Genomic DNA, 20252 nt, shown 5'->3' on the forward strand with positions numbered 1-20252 from the left:
TCACAAATAGTAATATTTGTTATTAATACACAAATCACACTAATACATAATTGAGAAAGTTGAAGCAACAAGGTATTTCAAATCGGAGATCATAGCACCCCCAGCAGCTCGGCTGGAAGTTTTATAAACGCTGGTTCGAGTCACTTCCAGTGCTCCAATTAACTTTCTAATAATAATACAGTAATAATATAAAACATTAAAGAGTATATTATTTAAAATTGAGAAAGAATGACTTGAGAAACAGCAACAAAAGTACAGACCTATGTCCAGTAGGCTGTGTAACACTAATCAAGAATGAGAGAATCGCAATGAATGGCGTCGCAGTCTATTGCTATAGTCTCTCTTAAAAAGAAGAAAATCAGCGTAACCAATATGTTATTTTTGTGAGTTTAGTAGGTGAAGGTGGGACAGTTCATGTGACCTCAAGGTGACCCCAAGCAGGGTCAACGATGCTGTTAATAGAGATTTTATCTATGCTAATTGGGGGGGGGGATTGTTATGCAATTACTAATGCTGGTAATTATGCTCAGAGAGCATTGTGTTGAATATTACTGTTTTGTTGTTTTAGATTTAGCTACTGAGAACGAAGTGTCCATGTAGCACGGGCTATGGTGAGCCCGTAATTCTTCTGTTGATTTGGCAGGTGAGGTGTAGCTTGTCAGGTAACAGAGGTGTAGTAGTCAGGTGTAGTTAGAGAGTTATCTCGGGAATAATCAGGTGTGTCTTGAGAGAGAAGTTAGGTGTAGGAAGATGGCTTAATTAATTATATGTAGATCAACATACCATGCAAGTCATGTTTTAAGTCCTATATAGTATTACAAGTAAGCGTGGTATAGTGTGATTGACAAGTCAGATGTTGTCGGCTGTAACATGTCATAAATGTCAGATGTAGTCATAACTCGTTGTGATTTCTGTGTGTAATGAAGTAAGGGCGAAGAGGGAGAACGGCCTATTGACATAGCTCGAATGCATGGAGGTTGTGTAAAAACCCTGGTTTGTGCCTCGGAGAGGCTACAGGATCCAGTAAGTTCAGTAGAATTTCGGTTTCAACTCTTTTTGACCATGTCGTAGCTTAGTCGATTAAGGCAGCGTTTGGGATGCTCCCGGACGTAGGTTCGAATCCTCGTCACAGCCCTTGTGGATTTGTTCACTCCTTGTGAATTTTGACTACATCTGATGAGTGTCATAATACATCTGACATACCTTTGATAAATCTGATTAGTTGTTTAATAGATGTTAAGCATTACATGAAAAGGATAATACAATCAAACGTCGCATAACAAGACCACCAGCTGTAAACAGGAGAGGCAAGATAACTATAATCAGATTAACGTGATTTAATAATAATATTAAACTATTAAACCCTTAATCCTATATTAGTGACGTATAGTATAACAAAGCATCGTAGCAGAACAGTGGTTATATAGTGAAAATATTACAAGAATTGCAGAGTAACTGGATTTATACCAAAGGGGGATTATTCTCAATGCATGGGGATTTAAATCGGGATTATCTTTTAAGAGTAGTCTGTGTTTCCCGAACTCACGACTTACTTGGGGGTTTCCTTAGTGATTTTGTTAACGAAATGTCAACCAACGGCTCTTATAATCATTCCAGGTGTCCCACCTGAAAAATATGAGGAAGGGGGCATGTTGTTGATGGAGACTGGTGTACAGACACGGGTATAGAGGCACAGGTGTACAGACTCTGGGTATAGAGGTACAGGTGTACAGACACGGGTATAGAGGTACAGGTGTACAGACACTGGGTATAGAGGTACAGGTGTACAGACACGGGTATAGAGGTACAGGTGTACAGACACGGGTATAGAGGTACAGGTGTACAGACACGGGTATAGAGGTACAGGTGTACAGACACGGGTATAGAGGTACAGGTGTACAGACACGGGTATAGAGGTACAGGTGTACAGACACGGGTATAGAGGTACAGGTGTACAGACACGGGTATAGAGGAACTGGTGTACAGACACGGGTATAGAGGTACTGGTGTACAGACACGGGTATAGAGGTACAGGTGTACAGACGCTGGGGTACAGGGGAGCCAGTGTACAGATGCTGGGGTACAGGGGAGCCAGTGTACAGATGCTGGGGTACAGGGGAGCCAGTGTACAGACGCTGGGGTACAGGGGAGCCAGTGTACAGATGCTGGGGTACAGGGGAGCCAGTGTACAGACGCTGGGGTACAGGGGAGCCGGTATATGGATGCTGGGGTACAGGGGAGCCAGTGTACAGACGCTGGGGTACAGGGGAGCCAGTGTACGGATACACACGTGGGACACGAACAAGGGGACACAGGTGGAAACTTAGTACCCAGATGAGCCACAGAGACGTTAGAAAGATTTTTTCAGTGTCAGAGTAGTTAATAAATAGAATGCACTAGGAAGTGATGTGGTGGAGGCTGACTCCATACACAGTTTCAAATGTAGATATGATAGAGCCCAGTAGGCTCAGGAATCTGTACACCAGTTGATTGACAGTTGAGAGGCGGGACCAAAGAGCCAAAGCTCAACCCCCGGAAGCACAATTAGGAGAGTACACGGGATGAAGATTGTGTACATGAATGGGAAGAGGAAAAGGTGTACACATGAAAGGTATGAAACAATAAATGTAAACACACACAAACACAATATTTCTTCTGGAATATTCAACGCCAGTAAAAAGTCCTAATGAAGTCAGACAGACTAGTCCTAGAGCTGATAGGTATGAGTTACGAGGAAAGATTGAAAGATTTAAACCTCGCACCTGTAGAAGAGAAATATAGTCTGGGGAGACATGATTACAACATATAACATTCTTATTAGAATATGCAGGACATTCAACGACATATTGGTAAAGAAGTAGGTGCAGACTCCTTACTGTGTGTGTGAGAGAGAGAGAGAGAGAGGGAGAGAGAGAGAGAGAGAGAGAGAGAGAGAGAGAGAGAGAGAGAGAGAGAGAGAGAGATACTCCTCTTCAAATGGGTGTATGAAGCACTCAATAGCCTCGGAAAACTAGACACTAGTTGGCTAAATCAGATGTTTGAGATTCAGATTCAGATGTTTATTCAGGTAAGGTATATACATACAAGTGATGTTACATTAATGGATTGATATGCAAATGGTTGAGAGGTAAGACTCTAAAGCTCAATCTTCACAAACAAAAGCAGGTTAGCATACGTACAAACATACACATATACAATCTCTCTCTCACACACACACAGACAAGAATAACTTAAAATTAGTTGTTTAGGATTTATTGAACTCAAAACAATAACAGCAAACAAACGCACACAAACGCATGTTTGGACCTTGGACCCACCACAGGCAGAAAACTCAAGAGGGTCACGATTAAAGAAGACACACATGTGACAACTACGATGGCTTCTATACAGTATATTAAGATTCCCACACACGCAAGTGGCTACGCCTTATACACCCACCAGAACATTATACGAACAAAATAAAACCCGCGATTCCTAAAGCCATAAGAGTCGAGAGGCCTGAGAAGGGAATCTCTTTCCTGTACTGATGAGCACTTGCGAGGCAAGGGGAGCACTTGCGAGGCAAGGGGAGCACTTGCGAGGCAAGGGGAGCACTTGCGAGGCAAGGGGAGCACTTATTAAGAATGATGGGCGTATCTGGGACTGGATTGTTCAGAGAACCAATATTGATGGTGTACCTGTGGTGTGGAGGTTGCAAGTGTGACCTAACAAGGGTAGAGCTCGGTGCTGTGGGGCCCTAGCAAGGTGGAGGTCGGTGCTGTGGAGCCCTAGCAAGGTGGAGGTCGGTGCTGTGGAGCCCTAGCAAGGTGGAGATCGGTGCTGTGGAGCCCTAGCAAGGTGGAGGTCGGGGCTGTGGAGCCCTAACATGGTGGAGATCGGGGCTGTGGAGCCCTAGCAAGGTGGAGGTCGGTGCTGTGGAGCCCTAGCAAGGTGGAGGTCGGTGCTGTGGAGCCCTAGCAAGGTGGAGGTCGGTGCTGTGGAGCCGTAGCAAGGTGGAGGTCGGGGCTGTGGAGCCCTAGCAAGGTGGAGATCGGTGCTGTGGAGCCCTAGCAAGGTGGAGGTCGGGGCTGTGGAGCCCTAACATGGTGGAGATCGGGGCTGTGGAGCCCTAACAAGGTGGAGATCGGTGCTGTGGAGCCCTAACAAGGTGGAGATCGGTGCTGTGGAGCCCTAGCAAGGTGGAGGTCGGGGCTGTGGAGCCCTAGCAAGGTGGAGGTCGGGGCTGTGGAGCCCTAGCAAGGTGGAGGTCGGTGCTGTGGGGCCCTAACATGGTGGAGATCGGTGCTGTGGGGCCCTAACATGGTGGAGATCGGGGCTGTGGGGCCCTAGCAAGGTGGAGATCGGTGCTGTGGGGCCCTAACACGGTGGAGATCGGTGTTGTGGGGCCCTAACACGGTGGAGATCGGTGCTGTGGGGCCCTAACACGGTGGAGATCGGTGCTGTGGGGCCCTAACACGGTGGAGATCGGTGTTGTGGGGCCCTAGCAAGGTGGAGATCGGTGCTGTGGGGCCCTAACACGGTGGAGATCGGTGTTGTGGGGCCCTAACACGGTGGAGATCGGTGCTGTGGGGCCCTAACACGGTGGAGATCGGTGCTGTGGGGCCCTAACACGGTGGAGATCGGTGTTGTGGGGCCCTAACACGGTGGAGATCGGTGCTGTGGGGCCCTAACACGGTGGAGATCGGTGCTGTGGGGCCCTAACATGGTGGAGATCGGGGCTGTGGGGCCCTAGCAAGGTGGAGATCGGTGCTGTGTGGCCCTAACACGGTGGAGATCGGTGTTGTGGGGCCCTAACACGGTGGAGATCGGTGCTGTGGGGCCCTAACACGGTGGAGATCGGTGCTGTGGGGCCCTAACATGGTGGAGATCGGGGCTGTGGGGCCCTAGCAAGGTGGAGATCGGTGCTGTGGGGCCCTAACACGGTGGAGATCGGTGTTGTGGGGCCCTAACACGGTGGAGATCGGTGCTGTGGGGCCCTAGCAAGGTGGAGATCGGTGCTGTGGGGCCCTAACACGGTGGAGATCGGTGCTGTGGGGCCCTAGCAAGGTGGAGATCGGTGCTGTGGGGCCCTATAACACGGTGGAGATCGGTGCTGTGGGGCCCTAACACGGTGGAGATCGGTGTTGTGGGGCCCTATAACACGGTGGAGATCGGTGCTGTGGGGCCCTATAACACGGTGGAGATCGGTGCTGTGGGGCCCTATAACACGGTGGAGATCGGTGCTGTGGAGCCCTAACACGGTGGAGATCGGTGTTGTGGGGTCCTAGCAAGGGTGTAGAGCGGTGCTGTGGAGCCCTAACAAGATAGGGCCCCACAGCACCGATCTCCACCGTGTTAGGGCCCCACAGCACCGATCTCCACCATGTTAGGGCCCCACAGCACCGATCTCCACCGTGTTAGGGCCCCACAGCACCGATCTCCACCGTGTTAGGGCCCCACAGCACCGACCTCCACCTTGCTAGGGCTCCACAGCCCCGATCTCCACCATGTTAGGGCCCCACAGCACCGATCTCCACCGTGTTAGGGCCCCACAGCACCGATCTCTAACAAGGTAGAGATCGGTGCTGTGGGGCCCTAGCAAGGGTGTAGAGCGGTGCTGTGGGGCCCTAACAAGGTAGAGATCGGTGCTGTGGGGCCCTAACAAGGTAGAGATCGGTGCTGTGGGGACCTAACAAGGGTGGGGATGGGTAATGGTAGGGGACAATGGTTGGAGACCATATACCGAGTTAAGGACAGTTGTCGGGACGTTCCTGGTGTGATCATGATAGCATGGAATGTATCTGGTGTGGGGGGGCACATTTGTGCGGTGGTAGGCGTGTCGGATAGTACTTGGTGTAGGAGTGGCAGTGGGGGAGGAAGTACTTGGTGTAGGAGTGGCAGTGGGGGAGGAAGTACTTGGTGTAGGAGTGGCAGTGGGGGAGGAAGTACTTGGTGTAGGAGTGGCAGTGGGGGAGGAAGTACTTGGTGTAGGAGTGGCAGTGGGGGAGGAAGTACTTGGTGTAGGAGTGGCAGTGGGGGAGGAAGTACTTGGTGTAGGAGTGGCAGTGGGGGAGGAAGTACTTGGTGTAGGAGTGGCAGTGGGGGAGGACATCAATTTTGACCTGCCCGAAACGCTGCGCGTACTAGTGGCTTTACAAGAATGTAATTACTGTACTATCCAATGTATTCTCACAAACCCAATGTACCTTCTTGTATATATATAAATAAATAAATAAATTAATTATTGACCTGCCGTAGGATTGCAGCTTTTTTATTTTCTTCCCCACACTTGCTGCTCGTGCCAAGTTGGTCTCCCCCATCGTTATCACAGCCCACTAGATCATGCACTCCGATTGATGATTGATGAAGATTAAGCCACCCAAAAGGTGACACGGGCATGAATAGCCCGTAAGTGGTGGCCCTTTTGAGCCATTACCAGTATCAATAGATGATACTGGAGATCTGTGGAGGTGCGACTGCACCCTGCGTGACGGGAGATGTCTCCCGGACCAAATGATGACCAAATGGTCTCATGCACTCCCTGCAAAACTTGTCTATATATCTCTTTGCGGCCATCGGTCTTCGTTCGAATAATATTTATGATATATGCCAGGAGACGGATGAAGAGTAATGGATCTCTGATGCTCAAAAAGTATTCACTAAGCGTATTTAAAGGAACCTCTTAATTTGCTACGCGCAAATAAGGGACAACTTCAACTGTTTTGCCAAAAAGATATTGCGTGACGTGTCTCCAGTTCTCCTTTCAGAGATTACGAATGTCAGTTTTGCTTCATCTATGAAAAGGGGCATTAATGCTTTTATGCTTTGACGCTTAAAAATCTCTTGCCCTCAAAGGTAATGGAGTTAGCAGTGTTGAATGCCAGAGATCGCCAGTGTTTGAAGCCTAGTAATTGGAAAAACTGCTTGATCATTTTGATTATATGAATATATCATTTGGGGAAAGATAAGAGAATAAGGCGCCGGGATACTAGGATAGAGAGAAGGAACGTTGCTTCAAGTTCAAGTATGTTTATTGAGACAAGAAAAAAGTACATCTTAAAGGGATAGAGTAGCTTAGGCTATTTCTACTCCCCATGTTGCTTCAATCATTTGGAATATGTAGGATCGAATGCTGACATTGCAAGAAGCGAAATCGAAGCAATGTGCATACCACTTCATTGGATACACACACAGACTTTGAGGCATCTAATCAAAAGTGTGATTTTTCAAGGCATGTCATAGTATACAGAGAGAAACACATTAACGTGATATATCGATGAACAAATGCACATAGCGTATAGGTTCGAACCCTCATCAACTCTCCTGAGTCATCATAGAATGTAACAACTCTTGTATATATCTCAAAAAAAAATCCAGAGTATGTGTTACACTCGTTCTTCCTGATGCCATGTTCGCTCGGTTGTGGCTCGGTAAACTTCACATCAGCTGACAGTATTATTGCAACATCTTTGCTGTTTACTGTAACTTTATACACAAAATCTCTGACCGCGTCTTTTATTCCGAACCTATCTAGAGCTTTTGGTTTGTCTTTTGTGAGTAAACTGAATGTCAGTCGTCATCCCAGGTACATCACCTCTAATGTGGGAACGTACCTGGGGATGGGTATTGTGAGGGGGACGTACCTAGAATGTGGACTATGTAGAAACGTACCAGGGATAGGTGGGGACTACGAGGGGGACGTACCTGGGATGGGGACACGGAGGCAAGGTACAGTAGCGCCTCTCGTAGCGGTCACCACACTCTACTCCCCCATTGCGTGGTTGGACGATAATGTTTCTGGAGCGTTGCTGGAGAGCCTCGGGGCCGCAGGAGTGGGTACAGGGCGACCACGGGCCCCACTCGCCCATTACACAGTCAGTCTGTCGTGGGGAGGGATCACAAGTTAGTGGGCTTCTGTGTGTGTGTGTGTGTGTGTGTGTGTGTGGGCGACCTCGGCCTCTACTGACCTACAGTGACCACTTCCTTGACTCGGTCCGTCGGTTTGTGAGAGGTGGCCAATGTGTTGGGGAGGCGAGAGAGGGGAAAGGGAGAGGGGTAGAATAGTGACAAAATGCCCCAAACATTCAATAAGGAGGATTGGTTACGTGTTGAAATTTGGTTTTAAAAAAATAAATATCGATATCCGGTTTAGTGACAAAATCTGCCAAACCCTTAAAGGTTACATGCAATATTTTGTTTTATTTCAAAGAGGTTTATTTCTTATTTACGCTCCTTTTCTCAGAAAACCATAAATAACTAGAAAATAATAAGTAGTTTTTCCTGCTCTGGACACCAAGCGCAACGTTGAAATTTGTCTCCACATTGCCTCATTGCAATAGACGTGTGGAACATCACTGTTGTTGCTCAATTTCTCCACAAACCCTTATGTCGTTTTAATAAGCACAACTTGATGGCAAAGTTGAACACATTGACAGAGTTGTACCTTGCCTATCGAGCTTCATTCAGTAACACAGGTAATATCTTTGTGTGGAAAGTCTGGGTGTGATGCGTCTCTTAACTTTGTGTGTGTGGGGGGGGGGGGGGTCCAGCCCTGTGCTAGAACCATTAGTTATTCAGCGTTATTAGTTGTTGTGTACCTGTATGTAGTTAGGTTGTTTGGGGGATTTCTTTTATGCATGGTTTATGTCGTATTTTGCTATATATATGTGTGTGTGTGTGTGTGTCTGTGTGTTGTATGCAGTTGTGTCGTGTAGTGTGTAATGTCTCTGTTGTATTTCGTGTGTCAGATAGGAAGTTAGTGAGTGCATAATTTATTATCAATCACAACGTCGTGTGTAGAAGCGGACCTCATAATACACAACAGTAGGAAGCTTCCACATCTAATCCCTACTTTCATTATTTATCCACTAAACTATATCCGTTGGAAACTAAGTATTTCCTTTATAAGATGCAATAAATTACTCGGGTGTGCGTAATAATGGCGTTCCGTCACATGATTCTTCATTCCACACCATCAGAACACCAAAACGTAGGGAGTTTACGTTGCATTTCAACGCTTTTTCAATGCATTTACATGTATAAAGAGCAAAACCTTGCTCTTCCAATATGATTCCAAAAATACTGACAAAAAAAAGGCTTTATTTAAAAGAAAGGAGATAGCTAGAAAACTTTAGCTGATCACCGGAAATCTATTCTTGATTTGAATTTAGCATGTTGGAAATGTATAGAATTAGTCCAAAAATCCTTGACAGCAAAAATTGAAGCAGACGTGGTATGGTCAGTACAAAGGAGAACCAGGCCGGCGAGCCGTGCTTGAGTCTTTGTACTGACTATAATTATAACTCGTGCAGTGCGCCAGGAAGTCAAACCACCAGACAGACTGAGCGTAGACGTCCTGCTTTATAATTATAACGTGTTTTCTTGGCAATAAAACTAATACGAAAATGTAAATGACTTATCATAAAGAAGGTGCCAAGCCGAAAAAACTACATAGCATTTTGATTGTGTAATAGATTCAATTTTTTTTTATTGCATGTCACCTTTTAAGGATACACTTAAGTAAACAATATCCGGATTCAATAACAAATTCTCATCAATCTTAATCGAAGTTATTGACGAGTAGTACCTTGGTGCCGTCATCATAGCGGAAGTCGGGCCCTTCACTCTCCACAGGAGAGCGAGAGTTGGCGTGTTCTGTGGCGTGAGTCTCGGAGTTGGTGTTAGAGTTGGTGAGATAGTTGCCGGAAGAGTGGGACCGGGTAGGCTGGACTGGGAACGGCGGGTTGAAGAGCGCGGGCGCGATGTAGTCTTCGTCCGGGATGTAACGTGCCTCTCCTGACGGTTGGTAGGGCTGATAGGGCGGTGGCAGCTCCCGGTGTAGACTCATCACCTGCAGTCCGTTGTAACCCTCATCTGTAGCGGGAAGATGGGGTTAGTGGCGGGGGAGGGGAATAGTGTAGAGGCCGGCAGAGTGGACTGAGTGATGTCAGCCAGGATTGAAGGATATGGAAGAGATGTGTCTTGATAGGACATTGGGCTGGCTACTGGTAACGCGAGAGCTGGATGATTAAAAAGAGGCTGGCGCGGAGAGGGATCTGGCAGAGATGCAAGGGTTGGGAGAGGCACAGTGGCCATCGGAATTGTATGAGACGGGCGGGTGAAAGGAGCAGGGGTCTGTCCTAGTTTAAAATGCCATTAAACCAGTGGAGATCACTTAGAACAAATGCATTATGCTGGAAGTAGAGCATGGAAGGCCAGTATGCCAACACAGTATGCCTGTTGGCAAGCCAGCTGCATGTACAAGGCGACGATGTAGGTCGATGTTGCAGGGTTGAGACCGACAAGTTACTCGGTATGGAACTGGGAATAAGGAGACAGCTCTCTCAACTAGTCACCATTTTGTGGACAGTGAAGGATCCCCAGAGTTTGCTCGACCATCGTTGTTTGTTGGAGGATTTGTGTAGGTTAGAAGCTGGGTAGACTGGAGAGGCGTGGACGCTAAGAGATCCCCCACAGGTGTGAACGAGGCTGAGAGACAGGGATGATAGAGGCTGGGAGATCCTGGACTTGCGTGGTGAAAGCCAAGCGGTCCTGGACTATGATGGTGGAGACTTAGACATCCTGGACCTTTCTAATGAGGTTGGATCCCATGCGCCATTGACTTAGGTCTGATGTTATGCATTTGTTCAACAGTCTCGGTTAAATTACTCGATTTCTTCTATGCCAATATTTACGCAAAATGTTATGCAGCAAACTAATATTTCCTATTAGAGTTTTTATGGTAAATTACTTTGACAATAGTTAGGTATTTAATATTTTGATAATAATTTTTTCATTGTAGGTTTCAAAATTGGTTTAAATTAGAATATTTTATGTGAATATTTTATCAAGAAAACCTAATTTTATTATTAGCTTTATTGCCTCTTCTTGGTCTAGATAATGGAGATACGTTCTCAGAAACCTTGGAAGTTATTACAGATTTTCATCACAGCGCTTGTTAATCTTCCAAATAAAATTACGTTTTCTCAAAGGATGTGTATGTGTATGTTTATTTATATAATATATATATATATATATATATATATATATATATATATATATATATATATATATATATATATATGCAACAATGATCACAAAAACACTGATCCAAGTATGCAGAATAACCACATATGAAAAATAGAAAATGCTTAACGCGTTTTCGGCTAATTCGCCTTCATCAGAGCAAAGTAGAATCACTGATTCTACTTTGCTCTGATGAAGGCGAATTAGCCGAAAACGCGTTAAGCATTTTCTATTTTTCATATGTGGTTATTCTGCATATATATATATAATATATATATATATATATATATATATAATTAGTTACAAAGGTCAACTATCTATCACAGGGGGGGGTACCACCTCTGGTGAAATTATAGGAACCCACAGCCTCAAAGAAGGGAACACAGAGCATTCAGAGTAAAATTTGTCATTTAACTCTGAATACGTATGAGTGTTCGCTTCTCCTACCACCCCCCTTTTTTATGGTGTACACTTTATTATGCAAGGTTATACAGTTATATATCTGATTTTATACAAAAAACGAACTTTGAGAGGACACAAGAAAAAGTTTGATTCCTAGAGACTGTAGATTTCTTCGAACTCCTCCGACGCCAGGCAGGAACAGAGGATACAGCGGGCATTTCCCCTCTGGATCGCGACACTGAGGCGCTGAAAGAGAAAACTTGCCGCTCTAGGGTATCTTGTAGTGTCAATGAGCTTGGAACCAACATCCTTAAGAAACCTTCTTGCACTCTCTCCCCATGGGCTTAGGGTCTCAGACCCTATTGGAACGAAGTTGTACCAATGATCTAATTCCCTGAACTTGACGTGCATTGTACTGTACTGTTGCATTGCATTGTACTGTGTGTATTGCCGCTGCTCCTGCTTGGCCAGCAGAGAGGTTGATGTATGTGGTTGACAGGGTGGATACGCAAGTATAGTCCCACGCCAACTGTCTGCCACCCTTCCACGGGCGCTAATTATATAATTTTATATATATATGTCTTATATATATATATATATAATGCTAAATATGACCGAAAAAGTAAGATTAATAATTCTAACACGAATATTCTCTTTCTTATGTTTCTTTTTACTGTTGATGGTAATTGAAAAATCAATCGTCCAAAATTCATTTTTATTTCTAGTCTGACGCGATGCTTGAACGCGTTTTGTAATAACTTATTACATTTTCAAAGACTTTAGTTTACACACACACACAACTGTAACCTGAAAACAGAGTTAGCTAGCGGCGAAAATCGCCCCATTTTTGGCCGCTAGCGGCGAAAATCGCCCCATTTTTGGCCGCTAGCGGCGAAAATAGCCCCTTTTTTGGCCGCTAGCGGCGAAAATCCGTCGATTTTTGGCAGGTAGCGGCAAAAATCCGTCGATTTTTGGCAGGTAGCGGCGAAATTCGCGCGATTTTTGGCCGCCAGCGGCAAAAATCGCATGGTTTCTGGCCGCTAGCGTCGAAAATAGCGCGGTTTTCGGCCGTTAGCGGCAAAAATCGCCCGATTTTTCGCCGCTAGCGGCGAAATTCGCACGGTTTTTGGCCGGTAGAGGCGAAAATCGCGCTATTTTTGGCCGGTAGCGGCGAAAATCGCGATGTTTGCCCGCCAGCTGCGAAAATCGCATGGTTTTTGGGCGCTAGCGACGAAAATCGCGCGGTTTTTGGCCGGTAGCAGCAAAAATCGCGCTATTTTTGCCCGCAAGCTGCAAAAATCGCATAGTTTCTGGCCGCTAGAGGCGAAAATCGCGCGATTTTTGGCCACTAGCGGCGAAAATCGCACGGTTTTTGGCCGCTAGCGGCGAAAATCGCGCTATTTTTGGCCGGTAGCGGCGAAAATCGCGATTTTTGCCCGCCAGCTGCAAAAATCGCACGATTTTTGGCCGCTAGCGGCGAAAATCGCCCCATTTTGGCCGCTAGCGGCGAAAATAGCCCCTTTTTTGGCCGCTAGCGTTGAAAATCGGTCGATTTTTGGCAGGTAGCGGCGAAATTCGCGCGATTTTTGCCCGCCAGCTGCAAAAATCGCATGGTTTCTGGCCGCTAGCGTCGAAAATAGCGCGGTTTTCGGCCGTTACCGGCAAAAATCGCCCGATTTTTGGCCGCTAGAGGCGAAAATCGCACGGTTTTTGGCCGCTAGCGGCGAAAATCGCATTATTTTTGGCCGGTAGCGGCGAAAATCGCGATTTTTGCCCGCCAGCTGCGAAAATCGCATGGTTTTTGGCCGCTAGCGGCGAAAATCGCGCGGTTTTTGGCCGGTAGCGGCGAAAATCATGCTATTTTTGCCCGCCAGCTGCAAAAATGGCATAGTTTCTGGCCGCTAGCGGCGAAAATCGCGCGGTTTTCGGCCGTTAGCGGCAAAAATCGCCGATTTTTGGCCGCTAGCGGCGAAAATCGCACGATTTTTGGCCACTAGCGGCGAAAATCGCGCTATTTTTAGCCAGTAGCTGTAAAAAATTGCGATTTTTGCCCGCTAGCTGCGAAAATCGCACGATTTTTGGCCGCTAGCGGCGAAAATCTCCCCATTTTTGGCCGCTAGCGGCGAAAATAGCCCCTCTTTTGGCCGCTAGCGGCGAAAATCGGTCGATTTTTGGCAAGTAGGGGCGAAATTCGCGCGATTTTTGCCCGCCAGCTGCAAAAATCACCCGATTTTTGGCCGCTAGCGGCGAAAATCGCACGGTTTTTGGCCGCTAGCGGCGAAAATCGCGCTATTTTTGGCCGGTAGCGGCGAAAAATGCCGATTATTGCCCGCCAGCTGCGAAAATCGCATGGTTTTTGGTCGCTAGCGGCGAAAATCGCGCTATTTTTGCCCTCCAGCTGCAAAAATCGCATAGTTTCTGGCCGCTAGCGGCGATAATCGCGCGATTTTTCGCCGCTAGCGGCGAAATTCGCACGGTTTTTGGCCGCTAGCGGCGAAAATCGCACGGTTTTTGGCCCCTAGCGGCGAAAATCGCGCTATTTTTGGCCGGTAGCGGCGAAAATAGCGATTTTTGCCCGCCAGCTGCGAAAATCGCATGGTTTTTGGCCGCTAGCTGCGAAAATCGCGCGGTTTTTGGCCGGTAGCGGCGAAAATCGCGCTATTTTTGCCCGCCCGCTGCAAAAATCGCATGGTTTCTGGCCGCTAGCGTCGAAAATAGCGCGGTTTTCGGCCGTTAGCGGCAAAAATCGCCCGATTTTTGGCCGCTAGCGGCGAAAATCGCACGGTTTTTGGCCGCTAGCGGCGAAAATCGCGCTATTTTTGGCCGGTAGCGGCGAAAATCGCGATTTTTGCCCGCCAGCTGCGAAAATCGCATGGTTTTTGAGCGCTAGCGGCGAAAATCGCGCGGTTTTTGGCCGGTAGCGGCGAAAATCGCGCTATTTTTGCCCGCCAGCTGCAAAAATCGCATGGTTTCTGGCCGCTACCGTCGAAAATAGCGCGGTTTTCGGCCGTTAGCGGCAAAAATCGCCCGATTTTTGGCCGGTAGCGGCGAAAATCGCGATTTTTGCCCGCCAGCTGCGAAAATCGCATGGTTTTTGGCCGCTAGCGGCTAAAATCGCGCGGTTTTTGGCAGGTAGCGGCGAAATTCGCGCGATTTTTACCCGCCAGCTGCAAAAATCGCATAGTTTCTGGCCGCTAGCGGCGAAAATCGCGCTGTTTTTGGCCGGTAGCGGCGAAAATCGCGATTTTTGCCCGCCAGCTGCGAAAATCGCATGGTTTTTGGGCGCTAGCGGCGAAAATCGCGCGGTTTTTGGCACTTAGCAGCAAAAATCGCGCTATTTTTGCCCGCAAGCTGCAAAAATCGCATAGTTTCTGGCCGCTAGAGGCGAAAATCGCGCGATTTTTGGTCACTAGCGGCGAAATTCGCACGATTTTTGGCCGCTACCGGCGAAAATCGCACGGTTTTTGGCCCCTAGCGGCGAAAATCGCGCTATTTTTGGCCGGTAGCGGCGAAAATCGCGCTATTTTTGCCCGCCAGCTGCAAAAATCGCATGGTTTCTGGCCGCTAGCGTCGAAAATAGCGCGGTTTTCGGCCGTTAGCGGCAAAAATCGCCCGATTTTTGGCCGCTAGCGGCGAAAATCGCCCCATTTTTAGCCGCTAGCGGCGAAAATAGCCCCTTTTTTGGCCGGTAGCGGCGAAAATCGGTCGATTTTTGGCAGGTAGCGGCGAAATTCGCGCGATTTTTGCCCGCCAGCTGCAAAAATCGCATGGTTTCTGGCCGCTAGCGTCGAAAATAGCGCGGTTTTCGGCCGTTAGCGGCAAAAATCGCCCGATTTTTGGCCGCTAGCGGCGAAAATCGCACGGTTTTTGGCCGCTAGCGGCGAAAATCGCGCTATTTTTGGCCGGTAGCGGCGAAAATCGCGATTTTTGCCCGCCAGCTGCGAAAATCGCATGGTTTTTGGCCGCTTGCGGCGAAAATCGCGCGGTTTTTGGCAGGTAGCGGCGAAATTCGCGCGATTTTTACCCGCCAGCTGCAAAAATCGCATAGTTTCTGGCCGCTAGCGGCGAAAATCGCGCTGTTTTTGGCCGGTAGCGGCGAAAATCGCGATTTTTGCCCGCCAGCTGCGAAAATCGCATGGTTTTTGGGCGCTAGCGGCGAAAATCGCGCGGTTTTTGGCACTTAGCAGCAAAAATCGCGCTATTTTTGCCCGCAAGCTGCAAAAATCGCATAGTTTCTGGGCGCTAGAAGCGAAAATCGCGCGATTTTTGGTCACTAGCGGCGAAATTCGCACGATTTTTGGCCGCTACCGGCGAAAATCGCACGGTTTTTGGCCCCTAGCGGCGAAAATCGCGCTATTTTTGGCCGGTAGCGGCGAAAATAGCGATTTTTGCCCGCCAGCTGCGAAAATCGCATGGTTTTTGGCCGCTAGCTGCGAAAATCGCGCGGTTTTTGGCCGGTAGCGGCGAAAATCGCGCTATTTTTGCCCGCCAGCTGCAAAAATCGCATGGTTTCTGGCCGCTAGCGTCGAAAATAGCGCGGTTTTCGGCCGTTAGCGGCAAAAATCGCCCGATTTTTGGCCGCTAGCGGCGAAAATCGCCCCATTTTTAGCCGCTAGCGGCGAAAATAGCCCCTTTTTTGGCCGGTAGCGGCGAAAATCGGTCGATTTTTGGCAGGTAGCGGCGAAATTCGCGCGATTTTTGCCCGCCAGCTGCAAAAATCGCATGGTTTCTGGCCGCTAGCGTCGAAAATAGCGCGGTTTTCGGCCGTTAGCGGCAAAAATCGCCCGATTTTTGGCCGCTAGCGGCGAAAATCGCACGGTTTTTGGCCGCTAGCGGCGAAAATCGCGCTATTTTTGGCCGGTAGCGGCGAAAATCGCGATTTTTGCCCGCCAGCTGCGAAAATCGCATGGTTTTTGGCCGCTAGCGGCGAAAATCGCGCGATTTTTCGCCGCTAGCGGCGAAATTCGCACGGTTTTTGGCCGCTAGCGGCGAAAATCGCGCTATTTTTGGCCGGTAGCGGCGAAAATCGCGATGTTTGCCCGCCAGCTGCGAAAATGCATGGGTTTTGGGCGCTAGCGACGAAAATCGCGCGGTTTTTGGCCGGTAGCAGCAAAAATCGCGCTATTTTTGCCCGCAAGCTGCAAAAATCGCATAGTTTCTGGCCGCTAGAGGCGAAAATCGCGCGATTTTTGCCCGCCAGCTGCAAAAATCGCACGATTTTTGGCCGCTAGCGGCGAAATTTGCACGATTTTTGGCCGCTAGCGGCGAAAATCGCCCCATTTTGGCCGCTAGCGGCGAAAATAGCCCCTTTTTTGGCCGCTAGCGTTGAAAATCGGTCGATTTTTGGCAGGTAGCGGCGAAATTCGCGCGATTTTTGCCCGCCAGCTGCAAAAATCGCATGGTTTCTGGCCGCTAGCGTCGAAAATAGCGCGGTTTTCGGCCGTTACCGGCAAAAATCGCCCGATTTTTGGCCGCTAGCGGCGAAAATCGCACGGTTTTTGGCCGCTAGCGGCGAAAATCGCATTATTTTTGGCCGGTAGCGGCGAAAATCGCGATTTTTGCCCGCCAGCTGCGAAAATCGCATGGTTTTTGGCCGCTAGCGGCGAAAATCGCGCGGTTTTTGGCCGGTAGCGGCGAAAATCGCGCTATTTTTGCCCGCCAGCTGCAAAAATGGCATAGTTTCTGGCCGCTAGCGGCGAAAATCGCGCGGTTTTCGGCCGTTAGCGGCAAAAATCGCCGATTTTTGGCCGCTAGCGGCGAAAATCGCACGATTTTTGGCCACTAGCGGCGAAAATCGCGCTATTTTTAGCCAGTAGCTGTAAAAAATTGCGATTTTTGCCCGCTAGCTGCGAAAATCGCACGATTTTTGGCCGCTAGCGGCGAAAATCTCCCCATTTTTGGCCGCTAGCGGCGAAAATAGCCCCTCTTTTGGCCGCTAGCGCCGAAAATCGGTCGATTTTTGGCAAGTAGGGGCGAAATTCGCGCGATTTTTGCCCGCCAGCTGCAAAAATCACCCGATTTTTGGCCGCTAGCGGCGAAAATCGCACGGTTTTTGGCCGCTAGCGGCGAAAATCGCGCTATTTTTGGCCGGTAGCGGCGAAAAATGCCGATTATTGCCCGCCAGCTGCGAAAATCGCATGGTTTTTGGTCGCTAGCGGCGAAAATCGCGCGGTTTTTGGCCAGTAGCAGCGAAAATCGCGCTATTTTTGCCCTCCAGCTGCAAAAATCGCATAGTTTCCGGCCGCTAGCGGCGATAATCGCGCGATTTTTCGCCGCTAGCGGCGAAATTCGCACGGTTTTTGGCCGCTAGCGGCGAAAATCGCACGGTTTTTGGCCCCTAGCGGCGAAAATCGCGCTATTTTTGGCCGGTAGCGGCGAAAATAGCGATTTTTGCCCGCCAGCTGCGAAAATCGCATGGTTTTTGGCCGCTAGCTGCGAAAATCGCGCGGTTTTTGGCCGGTAGCGGCGAAAATCGCGCTATTTTTGCCCGCCAGCTGCAAAAATCGCATGGTTTCTGGCCGCTAGCGTCGAAAATAGCGCGGTTTTCGGCCGTTAGCGGCAAAAATCGCCCGATTTTTGGCCGCTAGCGGCGAAAATCGCACGGTTTTTGGCCGCTAGCGGCGAAAATCGCGCTATTTTTGGCCGGTAGCGGCGAAAATCGCGATTTTTGCCCGCCAGCTGCGAAAATCGCATGGTTTTTGAGCGCTAGCGGCGAAAATCGCGCGGTTTTTGGCCGGTAGCGGCGAAAATCGCGCTATTTTTGCCCGCCAGCTGCAAAAATCGCATGGTTTCTGGCCGCTACCGTCGAAAATAGCGCGGTTTTCGGCCGTTAGCGGCAAAAATCGCCCGATTTTTGGCCGGTAGCGGCGAAAATCGCGATTTTTGCCCGCCAGCTGCGAAAATCGCATGGTTTTTGGCCGCTAGCGGCTAAAATCGCGCGGTTTTTGGCAGGTAGCGGCGAAATTCGCGCGATTTTTACCCGCCAGCTGCAAAAATCGCATAGTTTCTGGCCGCTAGCGGCGAAAATCGCGCTGTTTTTGGCCGGTAGCGGCGAAAATCGCGATTTTTGCCCGCCAGCTGCGAAAATCGCATGGTTTTTGGGCGCTAGCGGCGAAAATCGCGCGGTTTTTGGCACTTAGCAGCAAAAATCGCGCTATTTTTGCCCGCAAGCTGCAAAAATCGCATAGTTTCTGGCCGCTAGAGGCGAAAATCGCGCGATTTTTGGTCACTAGCGGCGAAATTCGCACGATTTTTGGCCGCTACCGGCGAAAATCGCACGGTTTTTGGCCCCTAGCGGCGAAAATCGCGCTATTTTTGGCCGGTAGCGGCGAAAATCGCGATTTTTGCCCGCCAGCTGCGAAAATCGCATGGTTTTTGGCCGCTAGCGGCGAAAATCGCGCGGTTTTTGGCAGGTAGCGGCGAAATTCGCGCGATTTTTACCCGCCAGCTGCAAAAATCGCATAGTTTCTGGCCGCTAGCGGCGAAAATCGCGCTGTTTTTGGCCGGTAGCGGCGAAAATCGCGATTTTTGCCCGCCAGCTGCGAAAATCGCATGGTTTTTGGGCGCTAGCGGCGAAAATCGCGCGGTTTTTGGCACTTAGCAGCAAAAATCGCGCTATTTTTGCCCGCAAGCTGCAAAAATCGCATAGTTTCTGGGCGCTAGAAGCGAAAATCGCGCGATTTTTGGTCACTAGCGGCGAAATTCGCACGATTTTTGGCCGCTACCGGCGAAAATCGCACGGTTTTTGGCCCCTAGCGGCGAAAATCGCGCTATTTTTGGCCGGTAGCGGCGAAAATAGCGATTTTTGCCCGCCAGCTGCGAAAATCGCATGGTTTTTGGCCGCTAGCTGCGAAAATCGCGCGGTTTTTGGCCGGTAGCGGCGAAAATCGCGCTATTTTTGCCCGCCAGCTGCAAAAATCGCATGGTTTCTGGCCGCTAGCGTCGAAAATAGCGCGGTTTTCGGCCGTTAGCGGCAAAAATCGCCCGATTTTTGGCCGCTAGCGGCGAAAATCGCCCCATTTTTAGCCGCTAGCGGCGAAAATAGCCCCTTTTTTGGCCGGTAGCGGCAAAAATCCGTCGATTTTTGGCAGGTAGCAGCGAAATTCGCGCGATTTTTGGCCGCCAGCGGCAAAAATCGCATGGTTTCTGGCCGCTAACGTCGAAAATAGCCCAGTTTTCGGCCGTTAGCGGCAAAAATCGCCCGATTTTTGGCCGCTAGCGACGAAAATCGCACGGTTTTTGGCCACTAGCGGCGAAAATCGCGCTATTTTTGGCCGGTAGCGGCGAAAATCGCGATTTTTGCCCGCCAGCTGCGAAAATCGCATGGTTTTTGGCCGCTAGCGGCGAAAATCGCGCGATTTTTCGCCGCTAGCGGCGAAATTCGCACGGTTTTTGGCCGCTAGCGGCGAAAATCGCGCTATTTTTGGCCGGTAGCGGCGAAAATCGCGATGTTTGCCCGCCAGCTGCGAAAATCGCATGGGTTTTGGGCGCTAGCGACGAAAATCGCGCGGTTTTTGGCCGGTAGCAGCAAAAATCGCGCTATTTTTGCCCGCAAGCTGCAAAAATCGCATAGTTTCTGGCCGCTAGAGGCGAAAATCGCGCGATTTTTGGCCACTAGCGGCGAAAATCGCACGGTTTTTGGCCGCTAGCGGCGAAAATCGCGCTATTTTTGGCCGGTAGCGGCGAAAATCGCGATTTTTGCCCGCCAGCTGCAAAAATCGCACGATTTTTGGCCGCTAGCGGCGAAATTTGCACGATTTTTGGCCGCTAGCGGCGAAAATCGCCCCATTTTGGCCGCTAGCGGCGAAAATAGCCCCTTTTTTGGCCGCTAGCGTTGAAAATCGGTC

The 20252-nt window shown here is 49.2% G+C and overlaps 1 protein-coding gene across 1 annotated transcript in view; it reads right to left on the reverse strand.

The window, feature by feature from the left end:
- Window positions 1–20252, reverse strand: part of LOC123753569 (spondin-1) — a 66848-nt gene that overhangs the window by 5338 nt on the left and 41258 nt on the right. Inside the window, exons 15-17 of the mRNA XM_069308538.1 lie at window positions 9566–9869; window positions 7684–7859; window positions 1554–1626 (exon numbers count right to left, since the gene is read on the reverse strand). Of these exons, the coding sequence (XP_069164639.1) occupies window positions 1578–1626; window positions 7684–7859; window positions 9566–9869 (529 nt within the window). The 3' untranslated portion in view covers window positions 1554–1577. The remainder of the gene's footprint in view (window positions 1–1553; window positions 1627–7683; window positions 7860–9565; window positions 9870–20252) is intronic.

The sequence above is a fragment of the Procambarus clarkii genome, chromosome 62 (genome assembly GCF_040958095.1).
Source record: "Procambarus clarkii isolate CNS0578487 chromosome 62, FALCON_Pclarkii_2.0, whole genome shotgun sequence".
Classification (NCBI taxonomy): Eukaryota; Metazoa; Arthropoda; class Malacostraca; order Decapoda; family Cambaridae; genus Procambarus; species Procambarus clarkii.